The sequence below is a fragment of the Cupressus sempervirens genome, chromosome 11 (assembly GCF_028749045.1).
Source record: "Cupressus sempervirens isolate cs-2001-9-10 chromosome 11, ASM2874904v1, whole genome shotgun sequence".
Lineage (NCBI taxonomy): Eukaryota > Viridiplantae > Streptophyta > Pinopsida > Cupressales > Cupressaceae > Cupressus > Cupressus sempervirens.
In genome coordinates this window covers 683,519,520-683,536,124 of record NC_143128.1, presented here as the reverse complement: position 1 = coordinate 683,536,124, position 16,605 = coordinate 683,519,520, and the positions used below count along the sequence as shown (strand labels likewise).

General features: G+C 34.0%; 1 protein-coding gene across 1 annotated transcript; it reads left to right on the top strand.

Moving 5' to 3' along the window:
• The first annotated feature begins 1,084 nt into the window (after nt 1–1,084).
• LOC149531559 (E3 ubiquitin-protein ligase RHA1B-like) lies at nt 1,085–1,507 on the top strand. The gene has a single exon (XM_089808360.1). It carries the CDS (start codon nt 1,085–1,087, stop codon nt 1,505–1,507), a length of 423 nt encoding a protein of 140 aa, XP_089664486.1.
• The last annotated feature ends 15,098 nt before the right edge of the window (nt 1,508–16,605 follow it).

Below are 16,605 nucleotides of genomic sequence, written 5' to 3'. Positions count from 1 at the left end.
CTCAATCAAAGACTTGGAAAGTCTTTATGATACCAACATTTTAACATATTCACATCACATGAAAATAAGATCTCTTATAAATATATCCAAGATAATAATAAATCAACTGTATTATTTTCAAGTCAAGCTCATTATCCAATATTTTATAAAAAAATTATTTAATAAAAAAATATATATAAAACCGCACCATCAAAGAAAACTTATAGATGTAATGTATTTTCATTGCCATATAAAATTTATAGATGTCATTTTCTTGAGAAGATTTTTTTAAGAAAACGGGAAGTTGAAGGAGGGCCTTGAAATTAAAGGTAGAGCAGAAATGCCAAACTTGAAAACCACGTTGCAGTTAAGTCTTGCAGTCTTCTTAAATGCAACTACTGTTACATGCCATCCAGTCCTCTTACAACTTGCAAGAGTTCAACTTCAACAGCTTTGTGGATACCAAATATTGTCTTTTTCTGCTTGGAAGCCCATCTTCTTCTATTCCAATAAAAAAGGGCACCCACTTTAATACCCAAGATATAGACGTATCTTCTAGAATGACACTATACGTTTCCTCTCACAACTATGTTTATCAATACGTTTCAATATAGATACCACTAAAATCTTTTTTAACTATTGTTTCTTAACTTTTTGAGGCACAATTTGTGGAGCTGATGGCTCCATGGGTAAAAAATTTGCTGATCATTTTTGGCAGTCTTATTCGGTTGTATCGTGAAAAAAGACATTGAAGATAAAATTAGAGGTAAATAAATAGAAGATAAGAAAAACAGACTCAGCTGCTACTCCACAAAAATAAGAATGTTTTTTAAATTGTTCTTTTCTTATAAATAAAAAATTGCATAGAAGCACTTAAACTACTTAAAATTAAACAGTTATTGCTCTTAAACAACAAATAATATAGAAACATGACATAAGAACCTTCCAATTTTTTTAAATTAGACTCTTATTAGACCTCTTCCACTATTGGACAAAACGTTACTAGGTGCCATGGAATCCTTGCTCAAGATAAATTGTGATTGAAGTAGTATAATTTCTCAAGTTCATATGAGCTTTAATCGCTCTGCTGCTAAATTTCTTAATAATGGGGTTTGCTGGAGATTTTTTGGGTGTAAGCATTCCTGGGTATGTGGTGAAGTTGGTTATTGCCTTAGTTTATCTCAGAAACATGATGGATGGGATTTTTTCTTGGTTTGGGACTTGTGAAGCTCAAGATATGGCTTGCAATGGCATATCTACTTCTAGTAGTTGCAAGATGAGTGACAGATTGCCTTTCTCTACTCTCTCCCGTTTTCAGCACAAGGAGGAAGATGATTTTATGTGTGCCGTTTGTTTGAGCTCTATTCACAAAAATGATAAAATCAGAGAGCTTTGTGATTGTCATCATGTGTTTCACAGAAAGTGCTTGGATGCATGGATAGATAATTACTATCAAAATACATGCCCTCTCTGCAGATCTTGCCTTCTTGCTGAATGTGGTGGAAATGAGTTTTCATGGCAGTCATAGAGAGTTGCTTGTCTTTTTAACTCGAGTTTTTTGGACATTTGGTTTGGTGGTCTGGATCTTCTAATTGTAATGTTAAAACAGTGAATATGGTCGTTCACTTCATCGTCTCTCATAAATGTTGTTTCAATCATCTGTTATTTGAAGTAGATTTTAAATTATTTGTATATTTTATCTTTAAATATGAATATAAGGAATAAGAAATAGTAGAGCTTCAATAAACATACATGTTCTTCTTCTCATTGTTCTGTTTATGGTATGGAACTACTGAAAACACGGTTTATAGTTTTTTTGGGGGGGATTGGCAAGTAAGTTTCATAAGTTAGGGTTCTAGTTTATATGAATTTATTTTTTATGAGAATGAATGGAATACGTAGCATTCGTTGTATTTGAGTGATGTTCACAGAAAAAATATGGATTATAATAGAGCTCATGTTTCATAAGCATTAATTTTTACAAACCTATTTCTTATGAGAATGAATAGAATATGAATGGAATACTTAGTGTTCATTGCATGTGATTGATACTCAGAAATGTTTTTCACAGTAACCGAATAAGAGTGTAAGAATGTACCAGTTATGCGCATTTGTATGTAGCTTCCAGCATGACAGGTACTTTTTGTGGCAGATAGTGTTAAATTTTGGCTGTTTTACCTTGGAGCTTGCAAACAATCTTGCTTTGTTAGGCTGGCTTTCGCATCTACCCTGGGAAAGTCTTTTTCTAAGTCAATGTTTTAACAGTAAAACCTCATAGCTCGTTGAACTATTATACATCATTCAATGTCTTAACATTAAAAATTCATAGCTCGTTGAGTTATTATACGCCATTCGTGTAAAATGAGAAATTATCTTGGAAGGATCTCCACTTCCACTTCGGAGTATTATGAAGTTAGGATTATTTTTCATATTAAATGGTATAGTTGTTAGTTCCAGCTGTACCTGTTTTTTTTTTGGAATGGAACAGGGACATGTTAATTTTCAGATAAAATGTACTAAAGACTAAAGTCAAACATTTTTTTTTTCAGATTCACAAATAGTAGTGATTTTTTTTTCAAATTTTTTTTTGTTGTTTTCAACTGAAGATCATGAAGATCAAATGTTGAAATTGATGTTTTCGATTTTTAGAATTTTTTTAGAATTATAGGAACAATTTTTTAATAGATGATTAAATTATACTATTTTATCCAATCAAACTTCATCAATTTTTTAAAACTATTGGAGATAGAAAGCTTAATAAGCTAAACTCAATGTGAATAGTATAGATACAAACAATAATTATTATTAGTATCATAAATTATTTTAATAAAATTACATTAAAAAACATGTTATTAACATTTCATGAATCTTAATAGTTTATATTTTATAAATTAAAAAATAACCTTTTTTTTACAGTTTGAAACTTTTAACATCAATAGTCCAAAAATTGCATAATTATTGATAACGATTCATTAAGCAATGAATTGAAGAATTTTATAAGGTTTTAACATGCTATTAAAAAATAAGAATTGTAAGTTTTTTCAAAAAATAATCTTTGAGTTGACTAATTTTCTTATACATTCTCAATTGTTAACAAGTGCCATGTAGTTGCATGTACTTGCCGTTAGAATGTATTGTAATAAAAACAATATTCAATATTATAATAATGAATATGTATAGAAATTTGAAGTTTAAAAAGATTAGCGAAAAGAGGGGTAAAAATTTATTAAGACAGAAAGGAATACAACAAGGAGAGCTCAACAAGGAGCTCGATCCTGAGCAACAAGATCATCAAATGCTTGCACCATCTCAAAGGACAGTTGCCTCCTATCCCTAATATTCCAACCTGGATCATGACTAGATGCCCATTTGGCTAAACAATCAGCAGTTCTATTCCATTCACGAGGAATATACGTGAACCTAATGAACTGAAAAGAGGAAGAGAAGAAAAGAATTTGCTTAACAACAGTCGCCAACTGCCAACTAACATCCTCAAGCTCTTGTGAAGAAAGCATGTTCACCACTACCTAGGAATCATACTCACAGATAATCTTACTCCATCCCCACAAGTAACACTGTTCCATAGCATATAAAATAGCCTGAGCTTCCATGAGATTGTTAGTATAATCGCCCTTATGAACTGAGAAGAAAAATTTAACATCCCCAGAACTACAACGAGCCACTCCGCCAATACCAGCCGGACTAGGATTCCCACGGGAAGAACCATCAGTGTTAATTTTCAGAACTCCACAGGGAGGAGGAGTCCAGTGCCCATCCCGGTTAACTCGACCCTTCCTCTGATGATGAAGCTGCCTGGACATAGAAGGAAACCTATGAGTTGCAGCCCCATCCTGCAGATGAAAATTGAGGCGATTACAGATAGCAAGATCAACCGGATCCATACCCCCAGCAAGCTCACACTTCACAAGAATAGTTTCCTAAAGAGAATGTGATATTTTCCACCAAAGATGCAAAACACCAAGCCGAACATCTTGAAATATGCGATGATTCCTCTACAACTAGATATGCCAAAGCATGAAAGATGGGCCAGCAATCCAAGTAGCATGGAGAAAAGAAGACTTGGAGGGAGCAGTACCCAAGCAAGCCCAAAACTCAGGCAAAGAGGAAGCATGCTGACAAGAGCAACCCCAAGCGCGCCACCAAAGGTGCCATATCTGAGTAGAATAGGAGCAATGGAAGAACAGATGGGAGACAGACTCCTCTCCATTACCACACAAAACACAATAAGAGGGGCCCTAAAATCCACGTTTACAAAGATTATCCCAGGTAAGACAACAGTTGTGAGCCACTAGCCACATGAAAAAATTGCACTTGGACCAAGAAAATTTATTCCAAACTTGCTTCCACCAAGGGACCTCAGCATCCCCAAATAATTGTCTAGTTATCTCCTGATACCCAGTAGAGACATGATATTTACCAGACAAGGTACCACCCCAAGCCAAAACATCTAGACCAAGCAAAGAAGAACACTCTCTAGAGGCCAAAATTTGAGAAAGCTCCTGACGATCCATGTCTGTACCTCCAGGAGGCCAATCAGAAGAATGCTTCCATCTGTCACCAACAACAGGTCCCAATTGATAAGGAGTCTTGTAATGAGCCACTTTATCCCATCCAACGGCAAGAAAAGAGTCACAAAGATGCTGAAGATGAGGGTATATGGATAAAATGGAAGGGAATCCATCCCAAGCATCAGACCAAAACAAAGCTTGAGAACCTCTTTTACATATCCAAAACAGACCCCTCTTTACCAACATCGCACCTGTCTTCAAAGTATGCCAAACCATTGAGCCACGACCTTCAAGAGGAAGTGTAGAAATAGAGCAAGGATCAGCACCATGAAAATATTTATGAGTGATAATACAAGCCCAAAGTTGATGTTGTCCAGAGCACCATCGCCAATAAAGTTTAGTAGCCAAAGCTTGACTACTCAATAGAGAAGATTGAAGACCAAGACCACCCTCCTTTTTAGGCCTACAAACAGTTGCCCAATTAACCAAGCTCCATTTAGTACTACACAAATTACCACTCCAAAGGAATTGTCGAGAAAGAGCATCAAACTCCTTGAGAAAGTAAATAGGTGCAGCGTGAACCATGCTTCGATAAGTAGGAAGAGCTTGGATAACAGCTTGAAGAAGAGTAACCCGAGTAGCAGTAGAAAGCCATCTATGAGTCCAATGATTTACCTTATCGTGAAGCTTGGTAATCAATTTTTTCCAGAAGAGACGTGGCTTCCTGGAAACAGCAATAGGGATGCCAAGATAAGTCAAAGGAAGTGATCCTATCTGAAACCATAGGATACCAACAATCCTATGCTGGATAGAATCAGGAGTGTTAAAAAAGTAAATGGAAGATTTGTGCTCATTAACTTTCTGGCCTGAAGCTGCCAAATAGACGTCCAAAGCATGTCAAAAGGCTTTAGCTTCCTTGATCCTAGCAAGACCAACAAGAGCAGAATCATCAACAAATTGAAGATGGGAAAGAGAAGGTAAGCCATTACACCACCACCAGCCTTGAATAGAATTCTGGGACACCTGATGCTTAATGAATCTGCCCAAGCCTTCAGCCATGATGATGAATAGATATGGGGAGAGAGGGTCACCCTGGCGGAGGCCTCTAGAAGCACCAAATAGTTGAGAAGGTTGACCATTAATAAGAACAGAAAAAGAGGCAGAAGTAACACAACTCATAATCCAACTCACCCAGTCAGAGCTAAATCCAAAAGAAAGAAGAATACTCCTTAGGAAGCTCCATTTAACTCTATCGTAGGCCTTAGCCATATCCAGCTTAACAAAAATGGCTCTCTCCCTTGAAGTAGCCATAGAGTGAATAGCCTCAGTAGCAATAACCACCCCATCCAAAATTTGTCTGCCAGCAACAAAACCACCTTGTTCTTCTGAGATAATAATGGGAAGCCACCTTTTCAATCTCTCAGCAATCAACTTAGTAATAACTTTGTAAACCACATTACATAAGGCAATTGGTCTAAAAAACTCCAATTGATTAGCACCCTCTCTCTTAGGAATAAGAGTCAAGAATGTAGAGTTCAAAGCTCGAAGCATCTGCTTGCTAGCATAGGATTCTTTAACCACCTCCAACAAATCATGATTAATAATGTCCCAAAATTCCTGAAAGAATTCAACTAGAAAGCCATCAGGACCAGGAGCCTTCCCCTTAGGCATGCCAAAGACCACCTCCTCCAGCTCTTCCAAAGAAATAGGATGCATGAGATAATCATTCATTTCTTGAGTGATAAGGGAAGGAATACAGGACAAAATAAGATTTTCTTCATTATCAGCAGGAGGAGAGTCCTCAGAGAAGAGGGTAGAGAAGTACCAAATAGCCTCCTAGAACAAAGCTAGCAAGGAATTCAGTTGGATACCTTGAGAATTAACCAAAGAAGAGATAGTGCTCTGATTCCAGCGAGATTGCACTGTTTTATAGAAAAAGATAGTGTTACGATCACCTTCCTAGAGCCAATCAACTCTAGCCTTTTGCTTCCAAAAAATTTCCTCTCAAAGTTCCCATTCTTCTAGAGCTCTAGAGGCAAGGAATTCAGCCTTGCCAAGATCCTCTGAGAAACCTCAATCTCTAATCTCCCTTGTGATGACATCAAGATCTTCTTGAGCAAGCCTCTTCATAAAGTGAAGGCTCCCAAAGCATTCCCTATTCCATATCTTGAGCTGCCTTTTAACATATTGAAGCCTTTTAGAAAATGAGAACATTGCAGTACCATATGCAGAAGCACCATCTTTCCACCAACAGAAAACACAATCATGAAGAGAGGAGTCCCGAAGCCACATCAACTGGAACTTAAAAGGAGGATGCTTTAGAACATAAGCCCCTATAGCAAAAAATTTGATTGGCCAATGATCTGAACCCCTCCAATCAAGGATTTCTGAAGAGATAGTAAGGGTGCCACTAACCCAGAAGTAAGAAACAAGAAATCTATCTAGACGTTCTGAGATAATAGCAACACCAGTCTTGCAATTATTCCAGGTATAGAGACCATTAGAAGGCTTAACATCAGAGAGATGCAAAAGAGATATATGTTGCCGAAGAAGAGCAGAAGAAGGCCCCAGTCTAGCCAAACCACCATGCTTCTCCTCCAGACTTAAAACTGAATTGAAGTCCCCTGCTAACACCCAACGATGATAAGGATGACAATTTCTAACATATTGAATATGTTCCCAAAGTTCCTCCTTTCCCACAAGATCAATAGGTGCATACACATTAGTAACCATGATTACCTCTCCTGAGTCTAGAGCAGAAGCTACCGTAGAGAGAGCTGAGCGAGAAGACATCCAGCCAAGAGGAGAAATTTTTTGAGGATCCCAAAATATAGCTAAACCACCCGCACTGCCTGTTGCCCCAACACACTGGCATTGGCCATGAGACCAAATACTAGAGGCATGTTGGACCATAGACTCCACAGAGAGCTTAGTCTCTTGGATACAAAAAACATCAGGGCTATGATCAACCACCAAGTTATGAATAGCCTTTTGTCTAGGGATCCTATTCAACCCCCTTACATTCCATGAGAGAATAATCATCATTGGGTAGAATTGGGAAAATGAGAATCCAAAGGTTTCACTGAACCAGACTCAATCAATATATCTCCTGTGAGTTTAATCTTCTCTTGGTCTGTTTTGCACCCACTCCTTAGAGGAGGAGTAGAAGAAGCCCGCTTAAAGGGTCAAGACATCAACCCCAAGGGGAGAGGAGAACCCTTGCCCTTACCTGATGGTAGCACATCCTTAACCAAATCAGCTAAAACAACATCATTATCCTCCAACACTACAGGAGTCACCAGAGCCTCTGTCACAAGAGCTACAGGGACCTCATAGTTCTGATATACTACAGTTTGGGATGCCCCACAAGCATCATTAGGAATAGATCTCTCATCTGGGCAAACTAGATCAGAAGAGATAGGAGGAGGAATACCCTCCTCTAGAACCATACTATCCAGCACCTCAAAGCGGTTAAAACCTAAATCAGATAATCTTTCTTTCAAAGGCCTCTTTTGACCACGACCCTTAGCACGAGGGCGAATAGGGGTAAATCCATCCTTATCCTGCATTGGAGCCTTACCCTTACCTGTAGCATCTTGCGGATTCATCCCCTTGGTAGTATTAGTCATTTGAGATTGTCCTTTCCCTGTAGTATCTGCCAAACCACCAGTATTGCCAGTTGTAGAACCATCCACTCTTTTGAAACTTGAGTTACGGGGGCACTGACGCAGTAAATGACCATACTCATGACAAATCCGGCAACGAAAAGGGAGAGATTCATAATCTAACTGCTGCACCCAAGAAAAATCCCCCATACAAATTTCCAAAGAATCTGGTAATGGGTTATTCAAATTAATTTCAACACAAATTCTAGCATAAGAAATAACCTTTTTATCGAGGGATTGATGTGCGATCACAGCCGGCTTCCCCAACAAAGCAGCAATTTTTTGAAGGATGTCTTCACACCAAAATTCCAAGGGAAGACGAGGCAAGCGAACCCAAACTGGCACTGTTGAAGGGAGATCCTCAGTAGAATTAAAACCTGAATGCCAAGGTTTGACAAATAGCCCCACATGGTTGTAAAAATAAGGGCCTCCTTCAAAAACATGATCCCAATCAGACATGCAAGAGAATACAACAAAAAAATAACTATTCCCTGCCAACATAATCTCCATGTCGCCTTCCACCTGCCATGAGCGGCGGATCCATGCCTCAAGAGCGGATAGGGAAATTCGAATTCCAAGAAATTTGCATATCAAAGCATGCTTGGTCCAATAATCAATGTCCTCCATTACAACTGTTGGAGGAATAACCAGAACAGGGCGATCATGGCTACGCGGAAAACAACCATTAACTTTTTTCAGCTTGGAGCTCTCCCCTGAATAAAACGATTCAAATCGCATTGCATGCATAGTTGGAGAAGAATCATCTATTCTCACCATCGGGATATATAGTACAATTATTAATTTTTAATTATGTATTTTTTTTTTCCTATTAGATATAAGAGTTTTAGAACAAAAAGAGCAACCAAAGTACCACCACAAAAATCAACAAGGAGGCCAAGCCTCACTAAGGAAGAACAGATTCAGCTATACAACATAACAAAAAGAGGAGAAAGACTAGCTAACTAAGAACATCATAGTAATTGACTACCCAGGTAGTCCAACCTAAGGGACCCTCCATCCAAATGACACTTTTACGTTCTTGAATCTGCATCAGCCTGAATAAATCATCCTTTCTAGCATTCACTTTCTTACAAATTTCTCTATTTAGCACAATGCAAGCTTGCAGATCATCCAAGGTTCTACACCATTGGTATCCATGCTTAAAAGCAACATGCCCATCATGAAGGAACCGTCTCATCTTGTCTCGCTCAATCAGCATAGTAGCTTGCACCTGCAAAGAAAATTTAAAATAAGTGAGCTTTCGAAAAAATTCAGTAAGGTCCCTTAGCTTACCTTGGTATCTTTCCTTGTTCCTGCATTTTCAGATCTGCCAGAGAATATTTAAGTATTGTACTATGTATTATAAAATAATATAATAGAAATTAACTTTGTATGTTGAACATTATTTTTACCATGTATTATGTATAGTAAAATATTAAAGAAAATGTAATATATAACTTGCTAATTATTATTTTTCATCAACAATTAATAAAAAAAAAAAATTTTAATGATAATATTTTAAATTTTAAATGATAATTCATATTTTAAATTAGGGGTTCTTGTATTTCAATTTTACTATTATATTTTTTAAAATATGAATATAAATTTTTTTTTATTTTAAAAAAAAAACTTTGAATATAAAATAAACATTTAAAAAAAATTTACATTGTGTTTTCAAGAAGATTTATATACATTAGAACAATAACTTACTTTACAGTATATTTTCATCTATTAGTTTCTTAATAGTAGTTAGTGAATTTAATAATTGTGTATATATCTATATTTATTTGTGAAATTCATGCCATTAAAAAAGCAATATGGTGGAAGCTCCGAGAAAAGGGGTCTTATAAGAGAAAATGAATTCAACCAATTAGAATGGAGATAAACATTTTTTCATCATATATTATATTGATTAAAAATATGAAAACTTTATAAAAATTGAAACAAGGTAAAAATGCTTGCATATAATTGGTTGATACATTCAAAACTAATTCACTAATGAGACATAGTGAATGCAATAGTACATTGCCTACGACAAGTACAATAAGCTCATTTGTTTGAAAATATATTAAATATAAACACTTCCATATATAGATACTACTAAATAGTTGAATATGTGTAGAATAATATATTTTGAAAACAAAAAAATCAAACTTATGTTTTTAACTTTGTACAAAAAACTTATGATCTCTTAATATTTGTCTAATATCTTTTAACATATTTGTAGCATTTATATCTTTTGACTAGTCTTGTTAAAACCTATATTGATATTACTCAATATGCTTTTATATTTTATTTATTTATTTTTGCAATTGTAAAACCTATATTGACATAATTTAACATGTTTTTTTTTTTAATATTATTATCTATTTTTGCAATTTTAAGGTATTGTGGTGGTAAATTATGAGATCAAATGAGTAAAAGTTTTGTGAAAATATTTCTTGATATGCAAAATTAAGTTTTTATTCAAATTTGTACAATGCTATTTAAAAAATAAATAAAATTAGAGAATAGGCATATCAAAAGTTTTAATTTTTAGTTTTTATATTTATTAATTAAAATTTTTAATGCAATTTTTTTCTATTAGAAATTCTATTTGTTTCCATAAGTTCTTGTAGGATGCAAACTATTTATACAAATTCATAAAAAAAAAGTGGAGGGTGATGAAATTGTCATATTCTAACAAAATTGAGCATTTATGCTTAAAGTCAAAACTTTGATGAAATGTTATTTAGTATTTGTGAAGTTACAAAGCTTTAGAATGTTTGTTCGTTTTCCCTAAAGAAGACCAAAATTAACATATTATGATACAAAATTTCATTTAATATGTTTGGTGGAGATTTCATTTGTTAAGTCTTCATATGTGTATGCTTGAAGTGTTTAATTTTAATCTTTCTATACTCTCATCCAAAAATACTAATACCAAAGATAAACAATATGATTCATCTTATAAATTGAAAACTTTTGCAAATATACACAATGATTTTTTTTGAAAATATTGTATTAAAGATCTCACAAACTAAAAGTTTGGATGTTAAAAGATAATTAACTCAATTAAAATGAAATAAGGAGATATCATAAGTGATCACATTGTAAAATTCATAAGATTTGGAAATCAATTTTCAATTATTAAGGTAGAAAATGAAGATTTTAAAATTATAAAAATACTATTTAAAATATTTTAGATGAGTGTGAAAGCTTCTTTATATTAGAGATAATTAATAAATTTAATAATATATGGTAAGAAAAAGTCTAGATCTTTCTTGAATAAAGAATATGAAGACTTAAAAAGCTCAAATAAGAGAGTGAATTGTATCAAATCAAAGAGATGGCTTTCTACTACTACTCAGTTTACTCTTCTTCAATCTGTTATCCAAGCTCTTCCTACTTATAGAAGCATGGTTCAGGCTACTCCTGTTTACTTTCTCAAGGAGTTTGATGCTCTTTCTCAGCAATTCTTTTGGAGTGGTAATTTGTGTAATACTAAATGGAGCTTGATTAGTTGGGAGATTGTTTGTAGGCCTAAAAAGGAGGGTGGTCTTGGTCTTCAATCAACTCTCTTGAGTAGTCAAGCATTGGCTTCTAAACTTTATTGGTGATGGCGCTCTGGAAAAAATCAACTTTGGGCTCGTATTATCGCTCATAAATATTTTCATGTTGCTGATCCTTGCTCAATTTTCACACTTCCTTTTGAAGGTCATGGCTCAATGGTCTGGCATACTCTAAAGACAAGTGTGGTGTTAGTCAAGAGGGGTCTGTTCTAGATATGTAAGGGAGGTTCTGAGGCTTTGTTTTGGTCTAATGCTTGGGATGGATTCCCATCCATATTATCCATGTACCCTCATCTTCAGACTCTTTGTGACTCTTTTCATGCTGCTAGATGGGATAAATCAATTGGGACCTGTTGTTGGTTATAGATGGAAGCATTCTTCTGATTGGCCTCCTAAAGGCATAGTTGCAGATCATCAGGAGCTTTCTCAGATTTTGGCCTCTAGAGTGTGTTCCTCTTTGCTAGGTCTAGATGTATTGGCTTGGGGAGGTACCTTGTCTAGTAAGTATCATGTCTTTGCTGGGTATCAGGAGATAACTAGACAATTATTTGAGGAAGTTGAGGTCCCTTGGTGGAAGCAAGTTTGGAATAAAGTTTCTTGGTCCAAGTGCAATTTTTTCATGTGGCTAGTGGCTCACAACCGCTATCTTACGTGGGATAATCTTTGTAAATGTGGATTTCAAAGCCCCTCTTATTGTATTTTGTGTGGTAATGAGGAGGAGTCTATCTCCGATCTATTCTTCCATTGCTCCTATTCAATTCACTTATGGCACCTTTGGTGGAGTGCTTGGGGTTGCTCTTGTAGGCATACTTCCTCTTTGCCTAAGTTCTGGGCTTGCTTGGGCAATGATCACTCCAAGTCTTGTCCTCTCCATGCTGCTTGAATTTTTGGTGCATCGTTCATGCTTTGGCATATCTGACTAGAGAGGAATCATCGAATCTTCCAAGATGTTCGGCTTGGTGTTTTGCATCTTTGGTGGAAGATCTCACATTCTCTTCAGGAAACTATTCAAGTGAAGTGTGAGCTAGATGGAGGTATGGATCTGGCTGATCTTGCTATATGCAAGCACCTTAATTTTCATCTTTAGGATGGGGCTGCAGCTCAAAGGTTTCCTTCTGTGTCCAGATAGCCTCAAAATTAGAGGAAAGGTCGAGTGAATCGAGATGGGCATTAGACTCCTCCTCCCTGTGGAGTTTTGAAAATTAACACTGATGGTTCTTCCTAAGGGAATCTAGGCCCTGCTAGTATTGGGGAAGTGGCTCATTGCAGTTCTAGTGATGTTAAATTATTTTTCTCAGTTCATAAGGGGGATTACACTAACAATCTCATGGAAGCTCAAGCTATTTTATATGTTGTGGAACAATGTTGTTTGTGGGGATGGAGTAAGATTATCTATGAGTCTGATTTCCAAGTGGTGGTGAACTTGCTTTCCTTGCAGGAGCTGGAGGATGTTAGTTGGTAGCTAGCCACTATTGTTACTCAGATTATTCTCTTTTCTACCTCTTTTCAGTTCATTAGGTTTACTTATATTCCTCGTGAATGGAATAGAGCTACTGATTGTTTAGCCAAATGGGCTTCTAGTCATGCTTTAGGTTGGAATATTATGGATAGGGGGCAACTTTCCTTTAAGATGGTGCAAGAATTTGATGATCTTGTTGCTCAAGATTGAGCTCCTTGTTAAGCTCTCCTTGTTGTATTTCTTTTTGTCTTAACAAATTTTTACCCCTCTTTTTCCTATATCAAATCAAAGAGAAAATCAAGGAAATCAACATAAAAGTAATCAAATGCAACATGGAATTAACAAAGAAAAGAGTTGGTTGCTATCTAATACATCAAAAATAAAGAAAAGAGTTTAAAAGAAACAAAATAAATGGATAAATCATATAAGATAACTCTGAAATTAAAAAAATCATTATGTCAAGAGACATATACAATGGGAGCAACAATTCCTAAAGAATATTCCAAGTAATAATTTGTGCAAAGAAAATATATTTTATGAGAGTTGCAAATGAAATTCACTTTTAAAAATTCATTTAAAATAGAAAATGTCATTTGCTATTCAAAAAAATGTTGAAAACCAAATTAAAATATGCAATGTCATTTGGCAATCATAATTATCAACAAATAAGAAATAAAAAATAAATTTGATGGGAGTAAACAAAATTTATTTTTAAAAATCAATTTAAAATAGCAAATGTCATTTGACATTCACAAAATTATTAAAAACCTAATAAAAATGTGTAATGCCATTTGGCAATCATAATAATTAACAAATGGAAATAAAAAAGAAATTTGATGGGAGTTACAAACGAAATTTATATTTAGAAATCAATTTAAAGTAGATTCTTTGTCAATCAGAAAGAAAATGGAGTAATTTAAATTAAATATTAAATAATAAAATAATAAAGCATTCCCAAAATAATAGTTGGTAGAACTAATAAGAAGTAGGCTGAAATATTAGGGTAGAAAAAGTAGGACCCAAAAAATTGGGGCAAAAAAAAGACCTTGAAAAAATAGGGGCCAAAAAAATAGAGCTTAAATAATATCAAACAAATTAACTATTTATTTTATTTTAAAAAAAAATTTTGCATGCATATTCATGCTTTTTTTGGGGGGAAGTGGTGGAATTTGAAACAAATTTATGGAATGTGAAGAGACATCCATTGGGGATATGAGGAGCCTCTCACAAGTTATAAAAAAGGCTCATCATTTCATTTTCATTTTATATTTGGAGGGAGGAAGAGGTGAAGATTATTGGAGGAGTAGACTGAAGTTTTTGAAGAAGAGTTGATTGAAGTTTTGGAGTAATTTTTTTGTAGTTGAGATTTAAAAAAAAAAAAAAAAAAGTTTAGTTTTTCATTTAGATTTAGATTTAGTTATGTATTTAGATGTAGCTATAGAATTAATTTTCAAATTAGTTATAGTATTCTACTTTGATTTAGATTTCAATTTTAAATAGTTTCATTTAGATTTAGAATTGCACTGAAAGATGTTTAGATTTGCATATAATAGTTTAGTCTTGCATGTTTGATTTAAATTTAAAATTACATTCAAAATCTATTTGATTTATATATTTGATAATACTTTTCATTTGCATTTTTTTAAAGTACATTTTTCAAATTAGTTTTAGATTTTCATATTTCATATTAATTTTAGATTTGTATATTTTGAAATAGTTTTGGTTTGCATGTTTTAGATTTATATGTTTCATACTAGTTTTACATTTGCATATTTCAAAAAAATTGTATTTTCATGTTTCATAATTTAAAGGTTATCATTAATGTGGATGGTAATGTCGCCATACCAATGAAATTTATACTTTATTAAAGTTAATAATTTACATAAAATAGCCAAATCATATATTTAGTTTATATTTTATCATTACTTATTTAGATTATATATGTGTTTTATTTAAGTATTTTCATAAATTAAAGAAAATGTATATAATGTTTATGTCTATAATGTTTGAAAACTGGAAGGCAATGCCACCATATTTCAAACATTACAATCTAAATGTTTCATTCAAAATAGTTTTGATCTATATTTATCTACGAAGGTTAATATTTGAGTTATTGATGCCTTCAACGAGAATCAAAAACTATTGAAACTAGCCTAACTACTTCAATGGCCTCAAATGATTTCTTTGACACAGAGTTTGACAAATGCCAACAAATAATTAAAAAGTCACACACAAATATAATTGAAGCTGTGCAAAGTGCAATATTAACAAATGACTATGTTGAGGAAATGGAAGCAAAGCAGATGAAAGGTGCAAAAAAATTCATGCATGCCACATCTGCAAAAGTGAATGGGTTTCCCGTAATGAAAAAAGAAGTCTTTCACAATCATTGTTCAAATAAAGACCACAATACAATCCTAATCATTGAAGAACGTGACATGTGTTTACACCATTATAGATAAATGTTATGTATACATAGTTCATTATTGTCTCTAGTTTTAGACTTTTACTTCTTCTAATTACTTGTATTGGGAGTTGTGTTTTGCCATTGTTCTATGTAACTTTCATGAAGAAGAGAAGAAGCAAAAGAAAAATTATAAAAGACATCTTCAATGGATGTGGCTAGTAAATATGTTAATTAAGAAAGAAAATCATAAGTCTACATAGATGTCCTTCATGATAGGCATGTTTATTGATTATAATTCTTAATTATTGCAATAAAACTTGCATTAGCATTATTAAAAATTCAACAAATACATTATGTTCTTACATCATCATGGAGAAATATTTTCAATAAAATTGATTCTTATCTATTTTTGCACACTTTTTAGATCATCTAAATATTTTTGTTTAGACTTGTAATTCCCCTTTCATGAACAAGATACAATTTAAAATATTCACTATTAGAGTCATTTTAAAAACCTATATCCCAATTTTGACCATAGTTCTACTCCAAATACTCCAACACTACACCTAAATCCCATACTTCTCTTAACCATGTCCCTTGTTTTAGTGTACCATTTAACCACTTGTCAACCCTAACCATAACACTAAGTGCCATATAGATGAAATTGTAAGTTCCTTGGATCCTAACTCTATATGTGATTGTACTAAGCATTTAGTAACTTATATACCTAACCTTAACCCTATATCTACTACTAAATAGAAATAATATTATATTTTTAAAAGGGGGAATACACACACACATAGATTAGGGGGCATATCTAGAGACAAGATGGGGCTCATATTATTATTTTTTATAGAGAGATGTTTTTAGTAGAGAGAGAGAGAGAGAGAGAGAGAGAGAGAGAGAGAGAGAGAGAGAGAGAGAATTTCCAGATGTTGACCCTCAACAAATAACAAGTGTAAACACTAAAATAGTAATGGTAAAGGATGTTTCTAATCTCACTGCTCAAAACAAC

Excerpts from the sequence above, each read along its gene's own strand:
- LOC149531559 (XM_089808360.1), top strand. The coding sequence starts at position 1,085 with ATGGGGTTTGCTGGAGATTTTTTGGGTGTAAGCATTCCTGGGTATGTG.